This window comes from Nannospalax galili, unplaced genomic scaffold, assembly GCF_000622305.1.
Source record: "Nannospalax galili isolate Female #2095 unplaced genomic scaffold, S.galili_v1.0 scaffold123, whole genome shotgun sequence".
NCBI classification, from domain to species: Eukaryota; Metazoa; Chordata; class Mammalia; order Rodentia; family Spalacidae; genus Nannospalax; species Nannospalax galili.
This window is the reverse complement of record NW_008350332.1, coordinates 433,231-457,269: the sequence shown is the minus strand read 5'-3', so window position 1 is coordinate 457,269 and position 24,039 is coordinate 433,231. Positions and strand designations below refer to the sequence as shown.

Sequence of the window (24,039 nt, the reverse complement as noted above, 5' to 3'; positions counted from 1 at the left end):
CTGTCTGTGTGGTATGTCCTCCCTGATGTTCACATCAGCTGTGTTAGGATGTGGACCCATGCGATGTGCCCCTACTCAGCCTGGCATGACCAGGCTGGCCCCTCATCTGGTAGCCAGTTTGTATCAAGTTAAAGATCCACCAGTGAATGTAAATGTGTCTCTTTGAATACAGATGTAATTAAGGGGCTAGAAGCTGGGTACTGTGGGCTCCTTAGATATAGAGAAGTCCGGGGCAGGAGAATCATGTCAGCTCAGGAATTCTAGTCAGGCCTAGGCACCATAGCAAGCTGCACTACAATCAAAAATACTTTTAAGAAATGAGGAGACTAAACTACATGGTTACTAAGAGCAGGGGCATCTTGGTGGTGTGGTTAAGAACACTAGTAAGTCAATACAGGTTTGAATCCTGGCTCTGCCATGGGCAAATTCCTTGACTACTGTATGCCTCAATTTCCTCATCTCTAAAAACTGGGCAAGGGCTAGGGAGATAGCTCAGTAGATAAAATGCTTGTCTTGCATACACGACTTGAGTCTGATACCCAGAACCCACTAAAAAAGCTGGTTGTAGAGGTAGGTCCTTGATGTGAGCATTTGGGGAGGTGGAGACATACTGATCTCTAGGGATTACTGACGAGCTAGCCACACCCAAGCCTAATGGTACACCTTAAGCCAGGGAGAGACCCTGTCCTAAGGAAAAGGCAGAAAGTGCCTGAAGGATGACACCTGAGGTTGTCCTCTGACCTCCACATGAACACACACACGGGAATACACATGAACATCATACAAACAAACATACCAGAAAGAGATGCCAGTGCACACTTTAGTTCAACCAAGAACCAGAGCATTCCTAATAATCAGAACCCCTGTTACCTGCCTGAGGGGAGAAGGCCTTTTATCAGTAACCAACTTCACCTGGTAGTATTTCTTAAGCAAAGAGATCACAGCTTATTGGAATAACCCAAGGTCTTGAAATACCGCATTTGTACCCCACTCAGTTAACTATCTCTGAACTGAGGCTGTAGCTTACGGGTAGAGCACTTCTTGGCATGCGGGAAACTTTATTTCCATCTCAAGCATCACATAAAGAAATCAGTATCTCCTACTTCAAGAAATTAGTTTGTCTTCTTCAAGAGGACCAAGTGTGAACAAACCAGGAACCTCCCATTTAAGAGGCGGTAACTGGGGTATTTATTGGAATGTGATACCTAGTATAAGCTCAGAGAAAGAGTAAGATCTCTCCTGAATTATTTTCTTTCACCTCAAAGACGTGATAATGCCACATCCTCAAGGCCCGTGTGTCTCTGAGAGCATCTCAGTATATCCTCATCTTCTGCTACAGCCTCAGCATGTACTGCAAAATTCCTGAGAAATGATGCCTGTCAGTTCTTAGAGGATGTTTGCTTTTTTCCTTCTCGCTTATAAATGTCAGCCGTTTCTAACAGGGTGGAATCAGGCCCCTTGCTCCATCCTAGTAAGAGTCCTGAAGCAGAGGGCTGAGGGGATGGCTGTGGGTAAAGTGCTTACTGTGCAAGCACAAGGACCTGAGTTCCATCCCCAGAACCCAAGTAAAAAGTCAGCGTGGCAGCTTGGAGGTGAAGACAAGCAGATCCCTCAAGCTCCCTGGCCAGCCAGTCTAGCCATTTGGTGAGCTCCAGATTCAGTGGGAAATTCTGTCTCAAAATATAAGGTGGAAAGTGATCTAGGAAGACATGAACATCAACCTCCCGCTTCCACTTGTGTGTGCACAGGCTTGGGAACACATACATGTGTAACATGCACACATGTGTAACACACCTGTGTAACATACACATGCGTAACACACAACCCTGAAGCAGGTGAAGGAGGTCAGGAAATGCCACACCCAGATGAGCTCTTGGGATTTCTGGCTCAAGGTTTGTGGGGACCAGGAAGTCCAGGAAAGGTTCTCTCTGAACTCCACTCACCTTCTAACAGGAGATCCCCCCAAGAGAAACAGAGATGTCAGGAATCCTGTCCTGGGAATATCATCAACTGGGGAAAGTGATGGTCATTTCACATGGGGTCAGGACCTCATCCAAACATACTGGGAACAGGTGTTACCTTCTCAGGGCTAAGCATCTTTCCAGAACTCATTTTCTGTCCCCTAAGTTGGTTATACTTTTTCCTAGAAAGAGATGTGAACTTCTAGAGTTCACTGGGTATTCAGGTAGTCACTTTTCTTAAAAGCCTCTGAGAAGATTTTAAATGTGGACATCTTTTCTTCTGTTAATCTCTCTATTCATGGCTTACTTCACACTAAATTACTGATCCCTTAGATGGCATTTTCACTGTCCTACAGAAGGAACAACCACCCAAAGAGAGGCTTCATGTGTGTGCATGTGTATGAGGTTTGTATGAAGGTATATGTGCAGGTACATGTACATGTGGAGGGCAGAGGACACACTCTGGTCTTGTTCCTCAGGCACTGTCAGTCTTGATTTTCAAGACATGGTTTCTCCCTGGTCTGGGACTAGCCAGTTAGGCTAGGCTAGCTGGCTATCAAGTTCCATGGATCTGCCTATCTCCGCCTCTGTGTGTGGTGGGATCACAAGCACACACCGCCATGCCCAACTGTCTTTTGCATGGGTTTTGAGAACTGAACTTGCATCTCATTCTTGCAAGGTGAGCATTTTACCAACTGCCCATCTCCAAGCCCTTTTTTTCTTAATAACTAGTGCTATTTTTGCTTCACAGACTTTCGAAGGCAACAGCAACTATGACACACCTGAGCTCCGGGCATTTTCACCCCTCTCCACACGATTCATCAGGATCTACCCTGAGAGAGCCACACACAGCGGGCTCGGGCTGAGGATGGAGCTGCTGGGCTGTGAGGTGGAAGGTAATGACAGTTCCCAGAGCCCCTTCTACCTTCTCCCTTTCTATTTGCTTTCTTATGCATTAATGCCTCTTACAGTACTATGGCAGAAATGACACCTTTCCCCATAGGTGACCCCCATCTCTGTGCCTACCAGGCAGTGAGGCTCAACAGCGGCCCATGCCATAAAACAGCTAGTTTCACCTTAGTATTCTACAAAGTCTAGGAAATTGTCTCTCTTGATTACTCTCTCTCTCTCTCTCTCTCTCTCTCTTTATATATATATATATATATGCATTATATATATACATGTATGTGCTGGGGCTGGGGAAGTGGCTCAGTTGATAAAGTACTTGCCACACAAGCATAAAGACCCGAGTTCAGGGGACTGGAGAGATGGTTCAGCAGTTATGAGCACTGGCTGCTCTTGCAGAGGACCCAGGTCTGTTCCCAGCACCCAGATGCAGCTAACAACCACCCTAACTCCAGTTCCAGGGCATCCAACATCCTCTTTTGACCTCCCTGAGCATTGCACAATGTGGGTGCACCTACATACATGCAGGCAATACACTCATACACATAAAATAAAACAACAAATAAAATATTGTTTAAAGACCTGTGTTCGTTCAGTCCACACAATAAAAAGAAAACTGTGAATGGTGGTATACTATCTTTATCCCAGCACTGGGGAGGCAGACACAGGCAGATCCCTTCCAGGCCAGTGAGAGACCCTGTCTCAAAAATCAAGGTGGACAACATTTAAGGAATGACAGCTGAAGTCAGTTCTGGCCTCTATACATTTGCACATACCTGTGCAACTACACATACCAGAGCATACACACATACACACACACACACACACACACACAGTTATTGAGGTGAAATTCACATAACACAAAATTCATCTTATTTATTTAGTTATTTTTGAGATGGGGTCTCACTACAGCCCGGGCTGGCCTCAAATTTGTAATCCTCCTGTCTCAGCTTCCCAAGTATCTGAGACATAGGTGTGTACCACTGTACTTGGCTTCACAATTCATCATTTTAAAGTAAACAACCCAGGGGCCTTGAGGACATGCCTGGCTTTTGTCATCCACTACCTCTTCCAAGTTCCAAAGTATTTCCATTGCACAGAGTGTACCTCTTTACTCATTATACAGCCTTTCTCCCCCTTCTGCTTCCCCTCAACCTCTGGCAACTGCCAATTCCTTTGGCTTTTTAAAATATGTGTAGAGGGGCCAGCAAAATGGCTCAGTGGGCAAAAGCACTTCTGCCATGCAATCCTGATAGCCTGAGTTCAGTGCCCGGAACCCACTGTGGAAACAGAGAACTGACTCCTGAAAGTTGTCTGACTTCTACACATGTACCAGGACACATGCACTTATCTGTACTTACACAGGCATATCACACACACACACACACACACACACACGCATAATAAGCAAAATAAAAAATAATAAAATAAGAACAAACACGTCTAGAGGTCGAGGTCTGTCCCATCCAGGCTGCTGTCTATGATGCCAACCATCACCCACTCTAGCAGAAGCAATGTCTGGCAGAGGGGCATCCAGACATCTTGGATGAATATCTTAGGCTGCCAGAAAAAAACAAAGTTTGGTGTGAGATAAAGTATATGAAAATGTGGTGAGGTGGTAAGGTCTGCCCAAGGAACAGTCCCTCATCTCAAAGATTATCATACGAAGGTCACGTGAAGGACAAACTCAGGCCTGCATTCATACCATGGACTGATGCGCTGAGTGTTTGAGCTGGGTATTGTACCATTCAGTGCCTTGGTGCACTGGAATTTCCATCTGCCTTAGATTTGAGCATGAATGAGTAACCTTACACCAGCTTTTCCGTCTCCACCAAGGTCTTTCTCTGGGTTCCCTAGGAGAATGGCTGGCTATTGTTGGAGCCCAGATGTTAATCAACCAAGCACATGCTCCAGTTGTTGCAAAGAAGGCTTTTTTAAATATCACCGTCTTCAGGTTTCTAATTTATTTGTGTTTTGAGCTACTCAAATATAATTGCATTCCTGAGCATATTAAATACTGTAAAACTTTTCTTATGCACTAGAGGGTCTTAAGCTTATCACCACAGAGCTGAATAATTCATGGCAACTCTTCTATATGTATTTAAATTCAGGCCTTGTCATCTACCCTTCATGGGTGGCGGCTTCCATACCTGTCCTCTGAATGTTCCACCCACTATCAATGCAAACCCATAGTGGCCATGTAGCCAGTGGCAGTCTGAGCCAAGAGCATCCTCGCTTATTCAATATACTGAGAAGTACTGTTCTCTCAAAAGGGAAGGTGGTTCTCTGAGGCAGGCCCTTACCCGGATCCCAGAAGGAATGGTGATTGAGGAGGCTGAGGGAATGGAGGGAGGGTTGAAAACATTAAGCCTTGGCAGTTTGCTGTGCTGACTCTGGAGTGAGATAAAACTGCCTGGTGAGGGGACCTAAAAGTATGTGTCCAGAACCCCAAGCCACGTGAGAAATCAACATCAGGGAAAGCAATGCCACAGCTTCTTAGAGTACATGAGAAGGAGCCTTTCTGTTCCTTAGACCCATTTCTCAAGGCTGATCAAATGGGCACCTAGGCCCAGCCTCTCAGAGGCACCTGAAGGGTTAGGAGGGAGAATGAGATGCAATCCCGCCTTGTAGGACTCTGTCCTGTTTGGAGTGCAAGCTTCTATCTGGACCATAGTTAAAGAGCCCAAGAAGACTTTCAAGTAGGGAAATTAGGGCATAAAAATGAATCACTTCCTACTTTCTGTGGTAGAATCTGGGCACCACCCTGGACCACTTCCAATGTGGAACTTCTCCTTATAAACACTATTAACAATGAAGAAAAGTCAATAGAATGAATAGTTTAAAATTCTTAAAAAGTAGAGCATTGGGGCTGGACAGATGGCTCAGCAGTTAAGAACACTGGCTGTTCTTGCAGAAGACCCGGGTTCAAATCCCAGCACCCACATGGCAGCTAACAACTGTCTGTAACTCCAGTTCCAGGGAATCCGACAGCCTCTTCTGTCCTCCACAGGCATTACATGACACGGGTGCCCTTATCTATATGCAGGCAACACATGCGCACACATAAAAATAATAAATAAAATATTTCAAAAAAATAGCACATTATCAAGGGTTATGTGGACAGCCAGTGGGTTCTGCTGATCCAGGGGGACAGGGGTGTGCACAGGTGTGTGTGGGATGTGTTTTTCACAAACTCTGGATGACAGGTATGTGTATCATCTGTGCGTGGTAATTTCCTAGTTATTCTTGATGTGTGTGTTGGGTCAGTTGAAGTTCAGCTGTTTCTACATTGGTCTTAACCTGTCCATCCCTAAGCACAGTAACAGACAGTGTCAACTTCTTACCAAGAAACGCCACGGCGACTGGCACATTCCTCCTGGGCAGGTTATACAAGAGCCCCTCCCCCACCCCACCCTCCCAGCACCTAGCAATTCATATGGTTTCCTCCCATCAAGAGAATTGACCCTTATCTCTTGTCTGTAATGTGAAATGCAATGCCGAAAACTGTAAAATATTAAACAGATTGCAAAAATGAGTAACAGGCTGAAAAAAATAGACTGAACTAAAGTTGAAGGACTTCAAAAGCAGTCTTTGATTAATGTTGGCTCCTTTTCAACTCTAAACTCAAAGATATGGGAGGCTGGCAGCGGAATGCGATCCCCCAGGAGGCCAGGTAAGCTGACCTCTGCCATGTGAGACAGCACAGCTCACACCTGCCCTGGAGAGAAGGCCCCAGGTGGAGAGCTGCTTAGAGAGTTACTCTGGATCAAAGAACAATGTGGTGTCAAAAGTGATTGCCAATGCTCCCTTTGGGAGAAAAAAATCAATAATATAAACTCAGGAAACCAGTCAATACTGAGAATACAAAAGAATTCATGGGCGTGACTTCTTAGCACCTTGGAAATGAAACACAGTCCAGGCAAATCTCTATCATAGAAGTTCTCAACTCAGAGCCATGAACAAAGAGGTTTTCAAAAAAAGGGATGTTTATGTAGATAACAATGTGTACCCTGCAGCCAAAGCCACTCAGCAGATAGAGATCAAACACCCCAGCCAGTCTCACATGCTTTCTGTAAAATTTAAGTGTTTAGCTTCCTGAGACAGGCAGCGCCCCTCCTCTGCATACAGCACACTTGAGTTTGCTGCAGAAGTATTAGCAAATCCAACAGCTTTCAGGAAGTTGGAGATAGTAACTCTTGGATCTCATTTCAGCGCCTACCACTGGACCGACTACACCCAATGGGAACCTGGTGGACGAGTGTGACGACGACCAGGCCAACTGTCACAGTGGCACAGGTGATGACTTCCAGCTCACAGGTGCAGAGCCCACCCTCATCCCATCGCTGTGCCCTGTCAGTCCATGTTCTCGTCCTCTCTGTGTGTGCTTGTCATTCGTGGTGGTAGGTGTCCGGGTGCTGACAGGGCCACCTGGGAACAGAGCTTGTCATCCCACATGCATCTCCATTACCTTGTGCCACCCAAATACACAAATTACTCCTAGTAGCCATGACCATGTCCGAGTCAAAGGCTAGGATTATTCTCATGGAACTAGAATTTCTCCAGAGCTGAGTATGCTAAACTCGTCTTTAGACAGCCCCCTCCCCACCTCCTCACTGCAACACATGAGCCACACATTCCCAACCACACACTTTAAAGCATTCACTTTCCTTTCCTAATGAGCACAAAATTGTTTGAGTGGAGACTTTATCCAACAAATTGATTAAATTAGGCTTCTATTTTCAATGAGGTTTTTTAGTAGGGATTTTGTAAATCATTTTATATTGGAATTTACTCAGGCAGAATTAGCTGTGATTTCACATCACCACCAGCTAGCAGGATACGACTGGAGTGTGCCCGGGCCTCGCAGTTCCTCTGGTATTACTCCCACACCACCCAAAATCTCAAAAGCTGTAAAATGGCCTTTTCTACCCCTTGGAGTGGCAGGGGAAATTAAGCAAATAGGAAAATGGGATTGCCCATTTGGAAATTGACCAAGTCACCACGATTCACAGTCTATTTTTGCAAAAAGTATTAAGGGACCTTTACTATTACCTGGGGCCAAAAAATGCAGTCCCTTCTCCCATCTAACATTTATTCTATTTTGGGTATGTATGTGTTTGTGTGTGTGTGCACATGTGCATGCTTGTGGAGGTCAAAGGTCAACACTAGCTGTCTTCCTCAATTGTTCTCCACCATATTCTTTGAGACAGGCTCTCTCACTGAGCCTGGAGCTCCCCAATTCTGCTAGGCTGGCTGATTATCAAGTTCTAGAGTGCCACTTGACTGGCGCCAAGTACTGAGGGTACAGGTGTGTAAATGCGCTGTATTTAAATCAGATAGGGCATTCACAGGCTGTGGAGACTTTTGCTCTACTCTGACTCTCCCCAGGGACCACACTACTCCTAGGTCAAGGCAGTTTAGCACACATGCGTGGAGCCTACAAGTAACATACTTGTGTTAGAGTCTTCAGAATTGTGCTGGGCCCTGACGCACAGCCCTGCTTGGAGAACACCAACGTCTAAGCAGACAGCTGGGCAGGAGAGCACCTGTGATGTGTGGTGCAGGCAGCCTGTGGAGGCCTGCTCAGCTGTGATGGCTGGGGTTGGTTTGAGTGCTGATGGCCTGATGTCCATCTTAGAACACACTCTTTGGGCAGTTGTGTTTGGAGGTAGTGGACACAGAGTGGCAGGTGGAGAAGATTGGGCCTTGCCCCGGTCAGCTGAAGTAGTCTGCCGCCTATCAGGAACACACAAGATGGATACGATGGATACCTTGAGGAGTCAAAGAGAGAAAAACTGGCACTGTCAGAAGACAAGGTCTGGTCATCAGTGGACAAGATGCCCAGCTAGTGGAGGCCAGGGAATGGAAAGTAGATTGGGCTGTTGTCCTGTCCATGAGCAGGGGGTGATTGATATTCCAGGACAGATGCCTGTGAAGGCCTGTCTTGCACTGGGTGTCTAGGCCCCTTGGCAGGTGGCTAGTGAGATGGGGGCCTGTTACTCCTCCCTGGTAGGTGGCTAGTGGGGTAGGGGCCTGTCACTCCTGTTTCCTCTTCTTTCTATCCAGGTGCTCTTCCATTTCAGGTCTCCCTTTCCAGCTGAGTATGCCTAACTTTTAACATTGGGTGCTGGGGATCAAACTCAGATTTGTGCTGTAAGCACTTTACTGAGCTATCTTCCCTAGCCCATTGACCCAGAGCCCCCAAAACTAATTTCCAAGGGCAAAATTGAAGGTGTTATCATGTAATTTCCTAATGCACTAATACTGTTTGCTAACCCGTTAGAGCAAAAATCTAGGGACCGTGTTTCTGTCCATTTCCAATTACTTCATAATCTCGCCTTTGTGAGAGGGAAAGAGCTCTGTGCTCCTAGATGAAATATAGGGTTAAAAATAATCTGCCCAGAAATTTAATACTGTGACTTAGATTTACGTTTTAATCCCATGCCTTGAAGCTGTCTCCCTGAGTTTCCAAGACAATCACTTAGAACAATAAAGATCTCATCGCTATGAGCAGTCCATGCAAATCTTATAGATAATCAGCTACAAGCCATAAAAGAGTTACTCTGATTAATGCAGATGCATATTCTAGATGCATCTAGATGACAAATGGTAAGTTCTGCAGCTGATGTAGAAAACAGAGGCCCATTTCCAGAGCCAGACCCTATACAGCCTTCCCAGAGTAAGGAGGCCACCCCAAGCCTCAGGGTTTCTGGGCCCCAACACATCCGCAGTGACATTCTTCATCAAAAGGAGGAATTTCAGTATCACAGCACACATTTTTCAATTGCCCTCTGTGGAGGGCTCTTTTCCTTATAAACTCTAGAGTGGTCAGTTAATATTGATTAGAAACAAAGGCTCGGATTTACTCTGCATATCAGAACAAACAGCCTTCTCATTTTTACATCAGTTCATGACTGAATCAACTCAAACTGAAGGCTTTGAATGAATAAGGCAAGTCTGTTAGCCTGGAGCAAACCGCATTTGAGACCAGCCACAAACCCCAGAAAATGTGTCATTCAGAGTGGAAACAGTGACAGCCCTTGACGAGGACAAGGTTTTGCTTTACCTACAGTGCTTGAAATTGTTTTTCAAGTATAGAAAAAAAAATTCCTTCTTAATTTTTTTTAGGGTTACCATGACAAAGAAGAAAACTTATTTTCTCAGACTGATATGTCTGTCTCAACAATTTTAAAAATCTACACACAATAGTAAGACGGTCACCCCACCAAAAGCACATGATCTTAAGACATTCTCAGTCTTCTTTGTTTCCATTGATTATATTAAGGTCAATTTTTCTTAAAAAAAAAAAAAAAAAACAAAAAAACTGTAAAGGTTTTTTCTGGAAAAGGTGGTGCTCATGTGAAATTGTTTGCATGGGGCCAGTACCCTATCTAACCTCACCTAACCCAAGCATCTTTTTACCTGCAAAATGTACACCTCCTGAGCCCACACCTGACCCAAGAAACTTTTACATTTAAAATACATGCCCCTGAGCTCACACCTAACCCAAGTGACTTCCTACAGGCCCCTCTTACCCTTTTGGCTAATGGTAGCAGGCTTTATGGCCAGTGCTCTAAACTTTGGGTGTTTAGTGTCATAAGACCAGCAGGAGTTTTCACATTTGAACCCTGATAACTGAGAACCTCAAGCCAGCTCGATGCTCTCTCTTGGACAGAGCTTATTCCCTCAGTACTTTCAGAGTCTGTTTTAGTTCCTCTCCTGGATGACATGTTTGCATATAGAGGGGGACAAATGCTCCATCAGAAACTGACTCCCAGAAACAGTGCCCTGTAGTGGGAATGGGAAATTTGGTGTCCCTGTGCTTCCTTGCCAAGCTGGAAATTCACCCCTGAAGTTATTTACTTGCAGATGTCTTTGAAAGGTGGCATAAGCCTGAATTTCACTTTGAGTCACCTGTACTCAACAGTGGAATTCAGCTCCCAACCTGTAACAAAACTGATAATGTATAGCGGATATGAAAGTGAGTGTTCACCTTGAATCTGTCTCTTCTAAGACCACTGGGGATGGGATGCTAATGTATTCTGGCTTCCCTCCAATCCTCCCATTGTAGATTCACCTTCTTAACCCTGTGTGCATAATCTCTTCTTTCCATTGCCTACCTTATTGAGGCCACATACCTGTGACCCTCCTCCAGCACTTTCACTCAGGAAGTGGGACGTGCTGCTGCAGAGAGTTAGCTCAGAAATCTCTAGACCATTCCAAAAGTACAATGTTACAGCTCTCTGATTCATGATGGGAACATGTAAGGTGATTTCTGGTGTGTGGAAGTGTAGGGAAAGACAGACCTGGGTAAAGATTATCACAAATCCATAGGCATGGGCTGTTGGGCAGAGCACAACTGCTGCACCTCAGAGCCATGTGCAGAACATCCCACGATAAGTCTCAGTCCAACCCTGACCCTACCCTAAATTGGCCAGTACTTCTACTTTTAGATAAAAATCAACTGGAGCTAGAGAGAGAACTTAGTAGGCAAAGTGCTTACTATACAAGCAGAAGGACCTGAGTTCAAATCCCCAGGATCCAAGTAAAAAGAAATGCATGGTGGTACATATTTGTAATCTCAGTACTGAGAACTAGGAGACAGGAGGATCCTTAGGTTTGTAGTTAGTCAGCCTAGCCTAGTCAATAAGCCCCAGGCCCCAGTGACAGACCTTGTCCCAAAAGAGCGAGGTAGACAGCTCCTAAGGAATGACACTGGAGGTTGACCTCTGGCTTCCATACACAGGAGCACACACATTCACAGCATCCTCACATGCATATGCACCCACAGGCAAGAGCACACATACACCCAGGCATGTGTATACACACACAGGAAAAACGCTGCTCAGAACAGCCTACAGTGATGGTAAGTGATGATGGCAGAGTGGTCATGCAGAAGAGAAGACAAAGTTAAGTCTTCAAAGAAGTCCCGGATTGACTGAGAGCTGGCAGCATTCACGGTTATTCGCTCAATCTTCAAGTTCCTTGGAACCAGAAAGAAGTGCTCATCCCCATCCCCTTTCACACTGCCTTCCACCACTTTCCCAAACAACATATTGAGCGAAATACTTTTTCTTGGGAAAAATAAATGTCTACTCGAGGGGAAAATAGAGAACGGAGGAATCACTACCATCCACTTTAAACCTTCAGTTTTAAAACTATCACGTGGAAACTGGCCTTGCAACTTCCCTGAAGGCCCACATCTGAAACCTCAGAAACTCTCTGAAGCTCCGAGGTGAAGGTCAAGTTTAACCCAAGTCACTGAGGACTTTGGTGGCCCTCACCTTTCACTATAGCAAGCGAATGCTGCATTTAGCCTGAGAATCTGTGAACGCCTTGGAACAAAGTCCCAGGCTCTCCATGCCTTATATATACTTTATAAAGAAATGTGCTGGGATACATGGCATACCTAAAAATTGCTGTAAGAGATTGTACATGTTCTCATCACCAAAAAATAAAAAATAAATAAAATGAAGGGCAATAGATTTGCTAATTAACGCAATTTAGCTATTCTTTAGTGTGTGTGTGTGTTGTTGTTGTTATATTGTACACCATAGATAGAGACAGTGTTCATTGATTTTTTTTTTTAAGTTTAAAAGACAACTATGTGAAGTAAAAGTAATGCTGTTAGAGCTGAGGAGATGGCTCAGTTGGTAAAGTGCTTGCCTCACAAGTCTGAGAACCCCAGGCTTGTTCCATCCCCAGAATTCACATAAAAAAGCCAGACATGATGGTGAGAGCTTGCAGTCCCAGTGCTGGGAAGGCAGAGACAGGAGACTGAGATTCACTGGGCTCACTTGCCAGCCAGCCTAGCCTACTTGGAGAGTTTAGGCCAATGAGAGACCCTGTTTCAAAAGAAGTAGATGACATTTCTGAGGCTGACACCTCAGGTTGTCTCTGGTATCCACATACACTTGTACCCACACACATGCATGTGTACTTGCACATATAAATATGCACACACATACATGTGCATGCATAAATGATTTAAAATAAAACAAAAAGTACTGCTACTTGAATTAGATGCTGTGGTAGACAGTGAGATAGTGATCCTGGCAGGAACTAAAGGAAGACTTTTCCATGGGGAATGATGGTTTCTGTGGATATGTTAGCATGCAACATGACAGCAGGCTACCTTCCTTTTTCTTACTTAAGTTTGCTACTGCCCTTGTTTTTCAGGAGGCACTACTGTACTGGCCACAGAGAAGCCGACCATGATAGACAGCACCATCCAATCAGGTAAGTACATTAGTTACTTTTCTGTTGCTGTGACAAAACACCATGACCAAGGCAACTTATACAAGGAAAAAATTTTTGGGTTTGCAATTGCAAAGAGATAAGAGTCCATCATGTCAGGAAGGCATGGTAACAGGCTGAAGCAGAAAGCTGAGTGCTCACATCTTTAAGCAGTACAGGAAGCAGAGAGAGCAAAACTCAAAGTGGGACGAGGCTAATGAACTCTCAAAGCCGGTCTCCAGTGACCTGTTTCCTCCAGCAAGGCCACACCTCTTAAGGTTCCATGACCTCCCAAAACAGCACCACCAACTGGGAACAACATGTTCTAATACTTGGAGCCTGTCGGGGACATCTCATTCAAACCATCACAGGTAGCAGATGAAATCTAAGGTGTCATAGATTCTGTGTGTGCCCCCAATCCTCCCGCAAACAGCATCACTTAGCATTCTGGCTTCAGTTGCCACATAGGCCTAGGAGAGATTCACCATGAATTGGGTCTCAGGGAGAACCTTGATTGCCACATGCCTTTGATCCAGTGTCTGCAGCAGTGAGCAGGGGTTCCCTTCTCTGTCAGTCACTGCTGAATGACAAATCCCAGCTCCACCCCCTCCCCCCTAGGGAACTGAGAGACATATTGTGTTTAAATGCAGCACAGCTCCAACTCGGACTATGTTTGCAAACTAGAAGAAGGAAATCTCACAAGCCACAGGCTGACTATTTATTTTCATCACCATCCTTCAAACGAAACTGAGAGGCAGGCGCAAAGTTTGTCTGTTGCGCCTGCACGGAGTTGGCAGTTTTACAGCAGCATTCACAGTGGGTGTGCCATCAGAGGGGCTCAGGAAACCAAGGTTTACACTGGGCCTGGGCACAGGAACACCCTGGAAGTAGCCCCCCCCCCATCGTCTTGCCCACAGGAAAACCTATGGACTCAGCACCCGCAGCTGTTAATCAGAGGCTGCCTTCTTTTTTTCCGTTAGTATTCCACGACATTCTTCCCCATGGGCACATGAAGGAAAGAAGTGAGTGAGCAATTTGAGGTTTTAAATACTTTAGAGTTAATCATTAGAAGAAGGTGAGAGGGTCAGCTTTCCAGATTCTTCCATTACCTTTATTGAAGCTCACTAGGCCCTGGCCTCCACAGCCATTTATTCATGGGGCTATGTGGTATATATCAATGTTTCCTCCACACTGACTGTCTCAAAGAGGCAGACCAGAAAGCATAGCCCTAATTAGCATGCTTCCTTAAAGGTCACTGTCACCATTGACCTGATTAAGCTGCAAGGCAAACTTCTTCCATGAAACTTTCTTCCCATTTCCCTGAGCTCAGGTTGACAAAATATTTGCTGCCACATAGCCCAATAGCCTCAAACACCAGACAGAGAAACAAAGATTGTCACCTAAGTCCCCAAAATGCTATATTCCTACATATACCTTTCCAGATTATAAAGTGGCCTGGGAGCTGTGTAGCCACCTCAGGTTGACCCCGGGGTACTATGGTAGTTGTTAGGGTCAGAGCCTGGATCCTGAAGCCCTGACAAGCTAGGCTTGACCACCCACTTTCAATAGGCTGATTAAACAAGCAAGTAATAACAAAAGGCAGAAATAGGAGAGTCCTGAAACATGGACATGATGGGAAGGGAACAGAGGTCCGGTGACTCTCGGCTCCATCTGAGAGCTGACAGGAGATTTAGGTTTAAACAGAGGATATGCAGTCAGACCTGTGTGAACACTCTTCCTGGAGACATGTCCCTCCTCCTGCTGGCCCAGGCTTCAGCCCTTTCCTTCTCCCAGTATGAGATTCCTGGGGAAATTCCAGAATTTCAATAGTTTTTTCAATAGTCCTAGCCAACCAAAGGGAAGAACACATGTGTCTTCTGGAACTATCTTCACTTCTGCCACGATATTATAGGAGGAAGGCCCTGGTCTATGTGTCCTGGGAGTCTTCTCCGGGACAAGGACCACAGCTGCAGTTGGCTCTCTGGCCTGTAGGATCAGAAAGAGGGCAAGGTGAATGAATGACATTCTGGAGACACATTGCACATTTTAACTGCTGTATTAGTTTCTTTTCTTCTCCTGCAGAGGTGATTAAGAGACACTCTAAAGTGGTTAGCTCACTTGCTTCATCTACCTCTCTCTCTTCTTGCCTATTAGAAGGGCATAGGGATCTTTGCAAACAGTGAAAGGGAACAATAGCTGTGGAGAAGGCAGAAAGTGGTATCAGATTCCGAACCTGAAAGTCTACCCCAGTGTCCAAGGTCAAGGTGGCCACAGCAAGACACATTTGCATCCTACAGGATCTTCAGGTCATTCTTGTGAAGGCCTTAGAGATAGGGCCCAGTCAACCCTCTCACAGGGCCTTCCAAGGCCAGAGGGCAGGTGTACAAAGCATGAACCAGCAAGACCTATTGCTACTACCATCTAGACAAGACTGGTTCAAACGGCATGGCTGACCAATAGGAGTGGTCTCTGTACATGTGGTTTCCTGCTTATTCCATTGTCTAAATTATGTATCTGATCTCCACCTCTTTGTTGGAGGGCTGTGGGCTGTATGACCTCCTTTGGAAGAGGTCTCTTTACTGTAACCTTCTGGTTAAGTCACTGCAATAGGCAACACAAGGCCTGAGCATGCTCCCAAAGGTCTAGCCCACAGTCAGGTTCACCTCATGAAAACTTCCATATACTCGCTTCTGCAGTCTTTCCATTCTTCATAGGTAGGAACAGACAGACAGACCCCCAGTCTTCATCTGAATGCTATTTTCCTAGGGCTGTTCTAGACTAAGCAGAAACTTAAGGTTTTGTTTTGAGGGACTGGGAAGATGGCTCAGTCAGTAAATGCTTTTTGTACAAGCACAAAAACTTGAGTTCAATCCCCAGAGCTCACACAGAAAGCTGGATATGGTAGAACATGCCTGCGGGGGATCCCTGGGACTCACTGGCAACCAGACTAGTCTACTTGGCAAGTTTCAGACCCTAGTGAGAGATCTTGTCTCAAAAAATAATACAGATAGTGCCTGAGGAATAACACCTAAGATTGACCTCTGGCCTCCACACACGCATGCACACACATGCATGAACACACACACACATATACACACACACACACACTGTCTTACACACATATACACACTCACACACAGTTCATTTTGAGGATTGTCATCAATATAATAAACTCAACAGGGACAGAATATTTATACTGTCTGCATTGCCATCAGGGGCCTATGGATGCTTGGATGGAAAGCGCCAAGACCCCTGTATTTAAGGCAGCCCTCACTGCAGAGAACTTTAACCCTCTTGCATCTTCCCACATCCCTGCTGCAGCTCACAGTGTTGGTGAGTTGTGCTTTCGTGGGCCTCTGCACCTCCATTTTGCTTGGACTTTGAGAGTAGCCGATGAGCATGTAGTGGACGTACTCAATAGGAGTCATGAATACAAGATTTGAAAATTAAGTCCTTGCTCGCATAGAGTGCCAGTGACTCAGTTCCAGGCAAGATGGTTTGGGCAGTGCAAATGGCACTTGCTCACAGAGGCCATAAATTTGTTTGAAGTTCAGAATATTGTTTCCTGCTATTTTTAAGGATGGATTCAGTCCAATTTTTCCCATTGAATTTAATAAGAACTGTGCAGAACTCCAGGGGCTTGGTAAGAATTTGAAAACATAAAGGTCACTGGTCCTGTACATTTATGTGCCTTTTTCTTCCTCCTCTCTCTTTTTTTCCTCTCTTCTCCTTTCCTGCTCCTCTCACTGTCTTTCACTTTCTACATGTCTGTCTGTATTTTGAATGTAAAATACCTTTCTATCCAGGCTTTATTTGTCAGCACCGAGCTACACACATCATCATCCCCTTACCCCTCTCCCCAAATGCATGGATTTAAGTTTCTTTTAAATGGACAAGATAGCCATAAGTTATATGAACAAGACAAGGAAGCAATGTAGATCCAATACAATGTAAGAGCAGATCCTCTAGTTAAATTCACAGGGTTGGTCAGGCCACTAAAAGATAAAGGTGGTTGCCATTCACTGAGGGTAGGAGAAATGCAAGGAAGATCTTTTCTCCATGTCTTGATCATCACTAAAACTTCAAGTTTATATACTTTATGGTGTCTTCAGATTGTGACTAGCCAACATAATGGAGAGTGTGGCTTTCTGGACCATAGGGTAAATGTTATGTGTTAGCAAGGCAAGTGAAGCCAAAGCTATGTGTGTTCTGATGGCTTTCTGCCCTCTTGTATGTCTTACAAAGCACACTAAGGATAAAAGCCCAAACCTCACACTTTCATATATTCCAGTATTAATAGTTTCTACCATGAGATTACACAATAGTGCATGGTTGACCCTAAGGTTCCTCAGTCTTTAGTCCCTGCTTCTTAGACCATGCCACCCGCAGAATTCAGTTTTGCTGCCCCAAAAGGTGGTAACTTTGGGAAAGAGATCTTCCTGCCTTAAGAAGTTGCACTTCCTGGTTCAGTAGCCTGCGCATGAGCTACCCCTCTCCTTGGACACTCACGCGGCCCCTTCGCTCTAGTAGGGCATGTGCACATCGTGTGGTCTACTTCTCTTTTGCGGGAATTCCATACCGCTTAGTTCTGACTATTCATAGGATGCGTTCCTTCCAAAATCTGACATTAGCATTTGAAAAGAATTCCTTGGAAACCAAGAAATGGATAAATCATCCTTATCCATTCAATAAATCTTCCCATTAAAATCCTTCCCTCCATTGTTCGGTGGAGGAGGGGCAGTGGATGTGGGCAAGCTAGGGACTTTGTGTTAAGCACTTGGGCAAGTTAAAGGAAAGCTCAAAAAGAGATGGGGGGTCTCCTCCTGACCCTAAGGCGGCCCATAATAGCCTGCTTCCCTTATTGTGCACAGCAAGTCTTTGAGGCCCCACTTCAATTGGGCAGACGCCCCTGATGCTGTTCTGTCCGACTCAATGCTGCCATCTTGTGGATTCCTGAACGCAGGGGCCTGGTGGCCAGTAAGGACGGGCTGCCTCGTGGTGCTCCATTCTGTGTGGGGAAGGAGGCACCAGAGAAAGCACAATGGCCTCATCTTTGGAGTTGTTTTTAGCCTTTGCTTACCCTTCCCCAAACAAAATCCTCACAGATTTCATCTTTGCATACTTCAAAAGTCAAGCTCCTTTCAAAAATGGGGTTGAGTAAAAGAAAAGCTTTAGGGTGTGAGGAGCACAAGGTCAGACGCTTTCTTTCATCATCCCAAGGAAGCATTTGGAAGATTAAAAAAAAATTTTAAGGGGGGCTGCTTAAATGAGTTTTGGCTTTATATGACCTTGCATTGAGGTTTTAAGTGGAGCGAACAATTTATATGCAAATTTAGAAATTCACTAAAAAAAGAAAGAAAGCAGACTTATTCTGAAATTAATTGACCTGATGGAAAGCATAGAAGAAAGAAATAATCTCAGAAAAATGCCTCAGCCATTCCTCCCTGACAGGGGCCTGGCTGTCAGCTGGTGCAGTGAGAGGGGTTAGAGACTCAGAAGGCCAGGCTTCCTGCCAAGGCACATCCCAGAGATTTAGAGGCTCACAGTCAATTTCTAATAAGATTCTTTTCATTGATGGATATCAATTTATATGATTCATCTTCAGTAACAGAGTATCTTTCCTATTAAATATTGTGCAAATAGAGAAAGTGTTGCAGATGTGCCTTGGAAAGTAGCCTTCCTGGAAATCTCACATAAACCCAATCTGACAGGCAGTCCATAATCTTTTTAAAGCTGGACACAAGAAAAATAAAACTATAATACTAAATGTAACTTTGCAAACATTTTGACTTGTCTGTGTATCAGTTGGTTTCTTGGTAATCCTAGATTTTGTGGATTTCCCAGAACTTTTGAATAGATGTAAAGTTATAAAAACCACAACCAGTATGCACTCTTTTTTCTTTTTGTTTTCTTTTTTTTTTGGCCTTTTTGAGACAGAGTCTCCCTGTAGCCCCAGCTGTCCTGGAACTCACTATGTAGACCAGGCTGGTCTTGAACTGGGATAAATTTAAAGGCCTTCCTGACCATGGTGACTAAATTTGTCTTTCTTGTCATGTCTCTGTTTTCCTTTCTTACCCGCTGAAGAGTTTCCCACTTACGGTTTCAACTGTGAGTTTGGTTGGGGCTCTCATAAGACGTTCTGCCACTGGGAACATGACAACCATGCACAGCTCAAGTGGAGTGTGCTGACGAGCAAGACGGGACCCATTCAGGACCATACAGGTAAGGGTACCACTGTGGCCCTGTGCTGGTCGAGACTGCGGGTACCAGGGAAAGTTCTTGGCTCTTGTAGGTTTATGGGTGATAAAAAGAAATATTGGAAGCATTCACTCATCATTTTGTTTTCTGGAATCTCAAAGACTCTTTCCTTGCTGGAGAGAAGCTTGGGGCAAGACTGGGAATGTTGATTGAGTCTGGCCACTGATGGGCCTCCTTCAAAAACAGCAAGAGTGGGAAATCCATGCTCACTTTTATCAAGGCCAATTTTAAATATATTCAGTGAACTCAAGCTCATTTTTAACTATTTCTGAACTTTTACTTAGGACAATTTTAACTGTTTTAAGAAGTAGAAAAGAAATAGTAGCAAACCAGGCATGGTGACACATGCTTATAATCCCAGCACTCTGGAGGCAGAACCAGGAGAATCAGAAGTTCAAGATCATCTTGGCTACATATGGCATTCAAAGACATCCTGGGCTACATGAGGCCCTGTCTCTAAAAAATAGTTCAGCTGACTCTCTGCACATAAGCCTGCCTTGTCAATGCTCTCTGCACCCAGAATCTGCATTAATACATGTCCAGAAATGTTATGCTGCTTGCTTACCTGTCCCTAAGGGCACATTTGTCATCCCAGGGCTTGTTCTTCTGAAGCAAAGGGGGAACAATATGGGTGAGACGCATTCTTTTTCAGGAGATGTCTCTCAGGCTGGCCCATTTTCTCTGATCACTTTACTCTGGCTCTCAATCTGCCCCACCTGCTGCCTTGTTTTCTTCCTATGAAGAAGTGCTGGGAGAAAAATGAACCAGACAGCTGATCCGGTGAGCCCCTGCTCACAACCATCTTGGTTTCTTTACCCCACCTGAGGTCCTTATATAGAACCAGCAGTACACACACACACACACACACACACACACACACACACACACTGATTTTTCACAGATATACTTGCAACACACACCTGCCCAACTTGAACTTTATTCACTAGTGGCTTGTCAAGACCCTCTAGTGGAGTATTTGGGGCGATGAGGGACCCCATTAAATTATCCCATTCCAGCACTGGGATGGCTGGCATGTGGGCTGGCTGGACAAAAGGCCCACACGTCCCTCTCATCTGCTGGCTCACTTCTTTCTCAGTGAACACAGCAACAAAACAGGCTGAATAGGCCTCTGCCTGCCACCGCTACCTCTTTCCTAATGACAATGACAAGGAAATTGGATAAAATTGGACCCCTTCAATTCTGAGACACTTTCCATTGAATCTTAAGACAAGCAGTTTTAGAAAACTTAAAATACTTTGACTGTGAATGGCACCGTACACATAAATGGCATCAAATTAACTAAATGCAATTAGCTGGGATGAAGGCAGTAATGGTGGGAAATTGGATGCAAAGTGAATTGAAATGGCTCAGTAGGACCTGACACTCAAAGGGGGTTAAAAGCTGTGTTAGCCAGAGACAAAAGCTAAAAGGCTGGCAGAAGTTGAGTGCTAATTGAGAAAAAGAAGACACAGTTCCCGACCCAGAACGTGATAAACCCACTGAAAGGGGGAAACATCCGTACTTTCGGAGTATCAGAAAAGGGTGACTTGTCTTAGATTCACAGCAGAGAAGTGAGATTCCCTCAAAGCACGTGGCTCCTTTGTTCTCTCAGCCTGCCGCTGCATGAGAAATGGGATCTTCTAAGAGAGGTGGGCACACCTGAGAAAGGCAGGAACTTGTTAACAAGGAACAATCTAGATGAATGGCCCCTAACTTGCCAGCTCTCATACAGCCCAAGCTGGCCTTAAATTCCCACTCTGTAGCCAAAGATGGCCTTGAACTTCTGATCCTTCTGTCTCCACCTCCAAAGTGATGGGATTACAGGCGTGCACCACCACACAGTGGTCCTGGGGATTGAACCCAGGGTTCCTCCGTGCATACTACCAACTGTGCTACCTCCCCAGCCCTTCAGTTTTTAATAATATTACTTGGAAGTCAAGCATTGAGGTGCTCACCTAGAATCCCAGCACTCAGGAGGCTGAGGCAGACAGACCACAAGTTCAAGGCCAGCCCAGGCTGCATAGTGAAAACCCTTCTCAAAGACATCATAATAATCATATTTGGAACTTTGAAAATTAGACATTGGGGGATTTTTAAAATTATTACTATTTTGTTAAAATACCCAATTGTGAATGCAAGTGAATCTCACTTGATTTTGTATATTTGACCTGTAAGAATGAAACCATTGTGTACCTCCTTATGAAAGATTCCCGAGATCTCACTGTTCTCCCTTGTTCGCTGAACAAATGTTGCTTGAGCAGCTCTTTTACACAGCAGGTACTGTACTCAGCACTGAAAATACAGGTGCAACCGGTTTTCCATTTCTGTCTTAGATAAAATGCCACAGTATTTGTATAAAACTTACTGATACCCACATTGCCTCAAGATTTAGGAGCTCCATATTATTTAAAATATATAATGGGCAAACGTTATATGAATGGTCCTTATACTGTATTTTTTAATGGGGGGAGGGGAACCTGTACTTGTTCAGTGCGAGTGTGATTTGGAATGTTTTTTATCTGAAGTTGATTACTCACCAACATGGAGGGTACATTGTACGGCATCATTTTGTCCAAGGGGCTTGAACATGGATTTCTGATTGTACAAAGGGAAAGGGACTGGCAATCTAGTTGTGGGTGGAAACCATCACAGTGCAGCTGCCAGGGTATTTAGTGACAGACACAAGGAGTAAGGGTTAAAGATAGCCTACTGAGGACTTGGCTAATGTAGCCAATCAAGGAACTCCAGGTTCACTGAGAGATCCTGTCTCAAAAAACAAGGTGGAGAAGCAATTGAGGAATGACACCCAACATCTGTTTCTAGCCTCCACATACACACACACACACACACACACACACACACACACACAAAGACAAATCAGGAGTCAGAGGAAGAGGTTCTCTGAGAGACTGGCTATGTTAGATTTGCTTTCTCAGGTTTCAAGTGTGGTTGAAATGAGACGTGAATTGGTTAGATTGGTGGCAAAAGTGTGAGCTCAGTAACTGTGTCTCCTCTCTGTGACATTGCTCACTGTGGTCTTTTCCCAAAGGATCAGGGGGAAGGCACAGGACAGGTGTGTTTTTCCCTGTGCATCCTGGTGGAATGACCTGCCACTCATCAGTGCAATGGCACTGTCATACAGACAGGTGGCCAGGGCTTGACAAATCAGTAGGACAACAGAAACCCAGGAGTATCAGAGTGGGCAGGGACCAGGGAACAATACACAAGAGTAGAGAGTGATGTCCTGGAGTGTTTCACACTCCTCTGGAGTAGTATTCTGCACTGTGTCCACCCTTCCTTACAGATCCACTCATTGACTTTAATAAGTGCATCCACCAGATCTCAGGTCAGTGGCCCAGTAAGGAAAGAAAGATGCCCACTGACACACTTCCATCTAAGACACTGCTGAAACCAGATAGGAGGACATCCCCACATGTGCACAGTGTGTACAAGCCTGTGGGCCAGCAAAGCACCCACTGAGGCCCAAGCATCACATTACATTCCCTGTTACATCAGGTAAGGCGTGGGAGTCTGTGATTCCTATTTGCAAAGCAAATGGTGGCATAGGAGTTGTGTTTATACCAGGTGGAAGCAAGAGCAAATGTTCCCATTGGGGGTGATTAAAAGCAAAGCCAACAATAAGTCCTTGTGGCTCCGTAGGCATCGCTGTTGCCAAAACGGCGTGTTCTAATGAGCCTCAAAAATGCAAACTTGCTTCTCCTTGAGCCAGAAGTGCAGCACATAGAAGCAGAGCACACAGGTGAGAATCAAACTCCTGGGCATGCTTGAAAAAATCCATAGACTGTTAACATGAGCTGAAGGAAAGCAAGCAGATTCTTTTTCAGGAGGATGTTTAGGGACTAGGAATCTGGCTCAGTCAGCAAAGTGCTTGCCTTGTAAACACAAGGACCTGAATCCCTGGAATCCATGTAGAAAAAGCCAGGCCTCCTCATGGCACACATTTGTAATCCCCCTGGAGCTTGCTGGCCTATCCTACTTGGCAAGTTGCCAGCCAGTGAGACCCCCCCACTTCAAAAAGCAAGGTGAATGGTGCCTGAGAAAGGATGCCTGAGGTTGTGCACCTCCACACACATGCACTTGTTCTTGCATACACAAGAACACACATAAACATACAAACATTCTTAAAAAGATGTCAGGGCTAGGGTGTGGTGGCATATGCCTTTAGTTCCAGCTCTTGGAAGGTAGAAGCAGGCAGATCTCTGTGAGTTTGAGGCCAGCTTGGTCTACATAGGGAATTCCAGGCCAATCAGAGCTGCATAATGAGATTCTGCCTCAGTAAAAGGGGGAGGAAAGTAGAGAAATGACTAGGCAGTTAAGAGCACCTGCTGTTCGAGCAGGCTACCAGCACCCACATAGCAGCTAACAACTATCAGTAACTCCAGTTCCAGGCATCTGACACCCTCTTCTGGCCACTGTGGGTTAGCATGCACATGGTGCATTTATGTACATGCAGGCAAAACACTCAAACACATACAATATAAACAAATAAATAATAAATAGAAAAAGACATCTGTGCCATTTGGGAAAAGTACAGCAGTGGAAGCCACAGCTGCAGCAGCAAACCACATCAAATATCTAGCAGGTGTATTGTCCAGAGGACAAGGTTCAAAATCTCAGTTAATCTATTGGATGTTGGGGTACACATGAGTGTGCTGCC

The 24,039-nt window shown here is 45.0% G+C and overlaps 1 protein-coding gene across 4 annotated transcripts in view; it reads left to right on the top strand.

The window, feature by feature from the left end:
• Positions 1–24,039, top strand: part of Nrp1 (neuropilin 1) — a 156,425-nt gene that overhangs the window by 124,443 nt on the left and 7,943 nt on the right. For 2 of the 4 annotated variants that reach the window (XM_008847589.2, XM_029570666.1), the window contains exons 10-13: positions 2,713–2,857; positions 7,080–7,163; positions 13,047–13,106; positions 19,188–19,325. In XM_008847589.2, the coding sequence (XP_008845811.1) occupies positions 2,713–2,857; positions 7,080–7,163; positions 13,047–13,106; positions 19,188–19,325 (427 nt within the window). Of the gene's footprint in view, positions 1–2,712; positions 2,858–7,079; positions 7,185–13,046; positions 13,107–19,187; positions 19,326–24,039 lie in introns of all 4 variants that reach the window. The other 2 variants (XM_008847588.2, XM_029570665.1) reach the window with 1 other exon arrangement.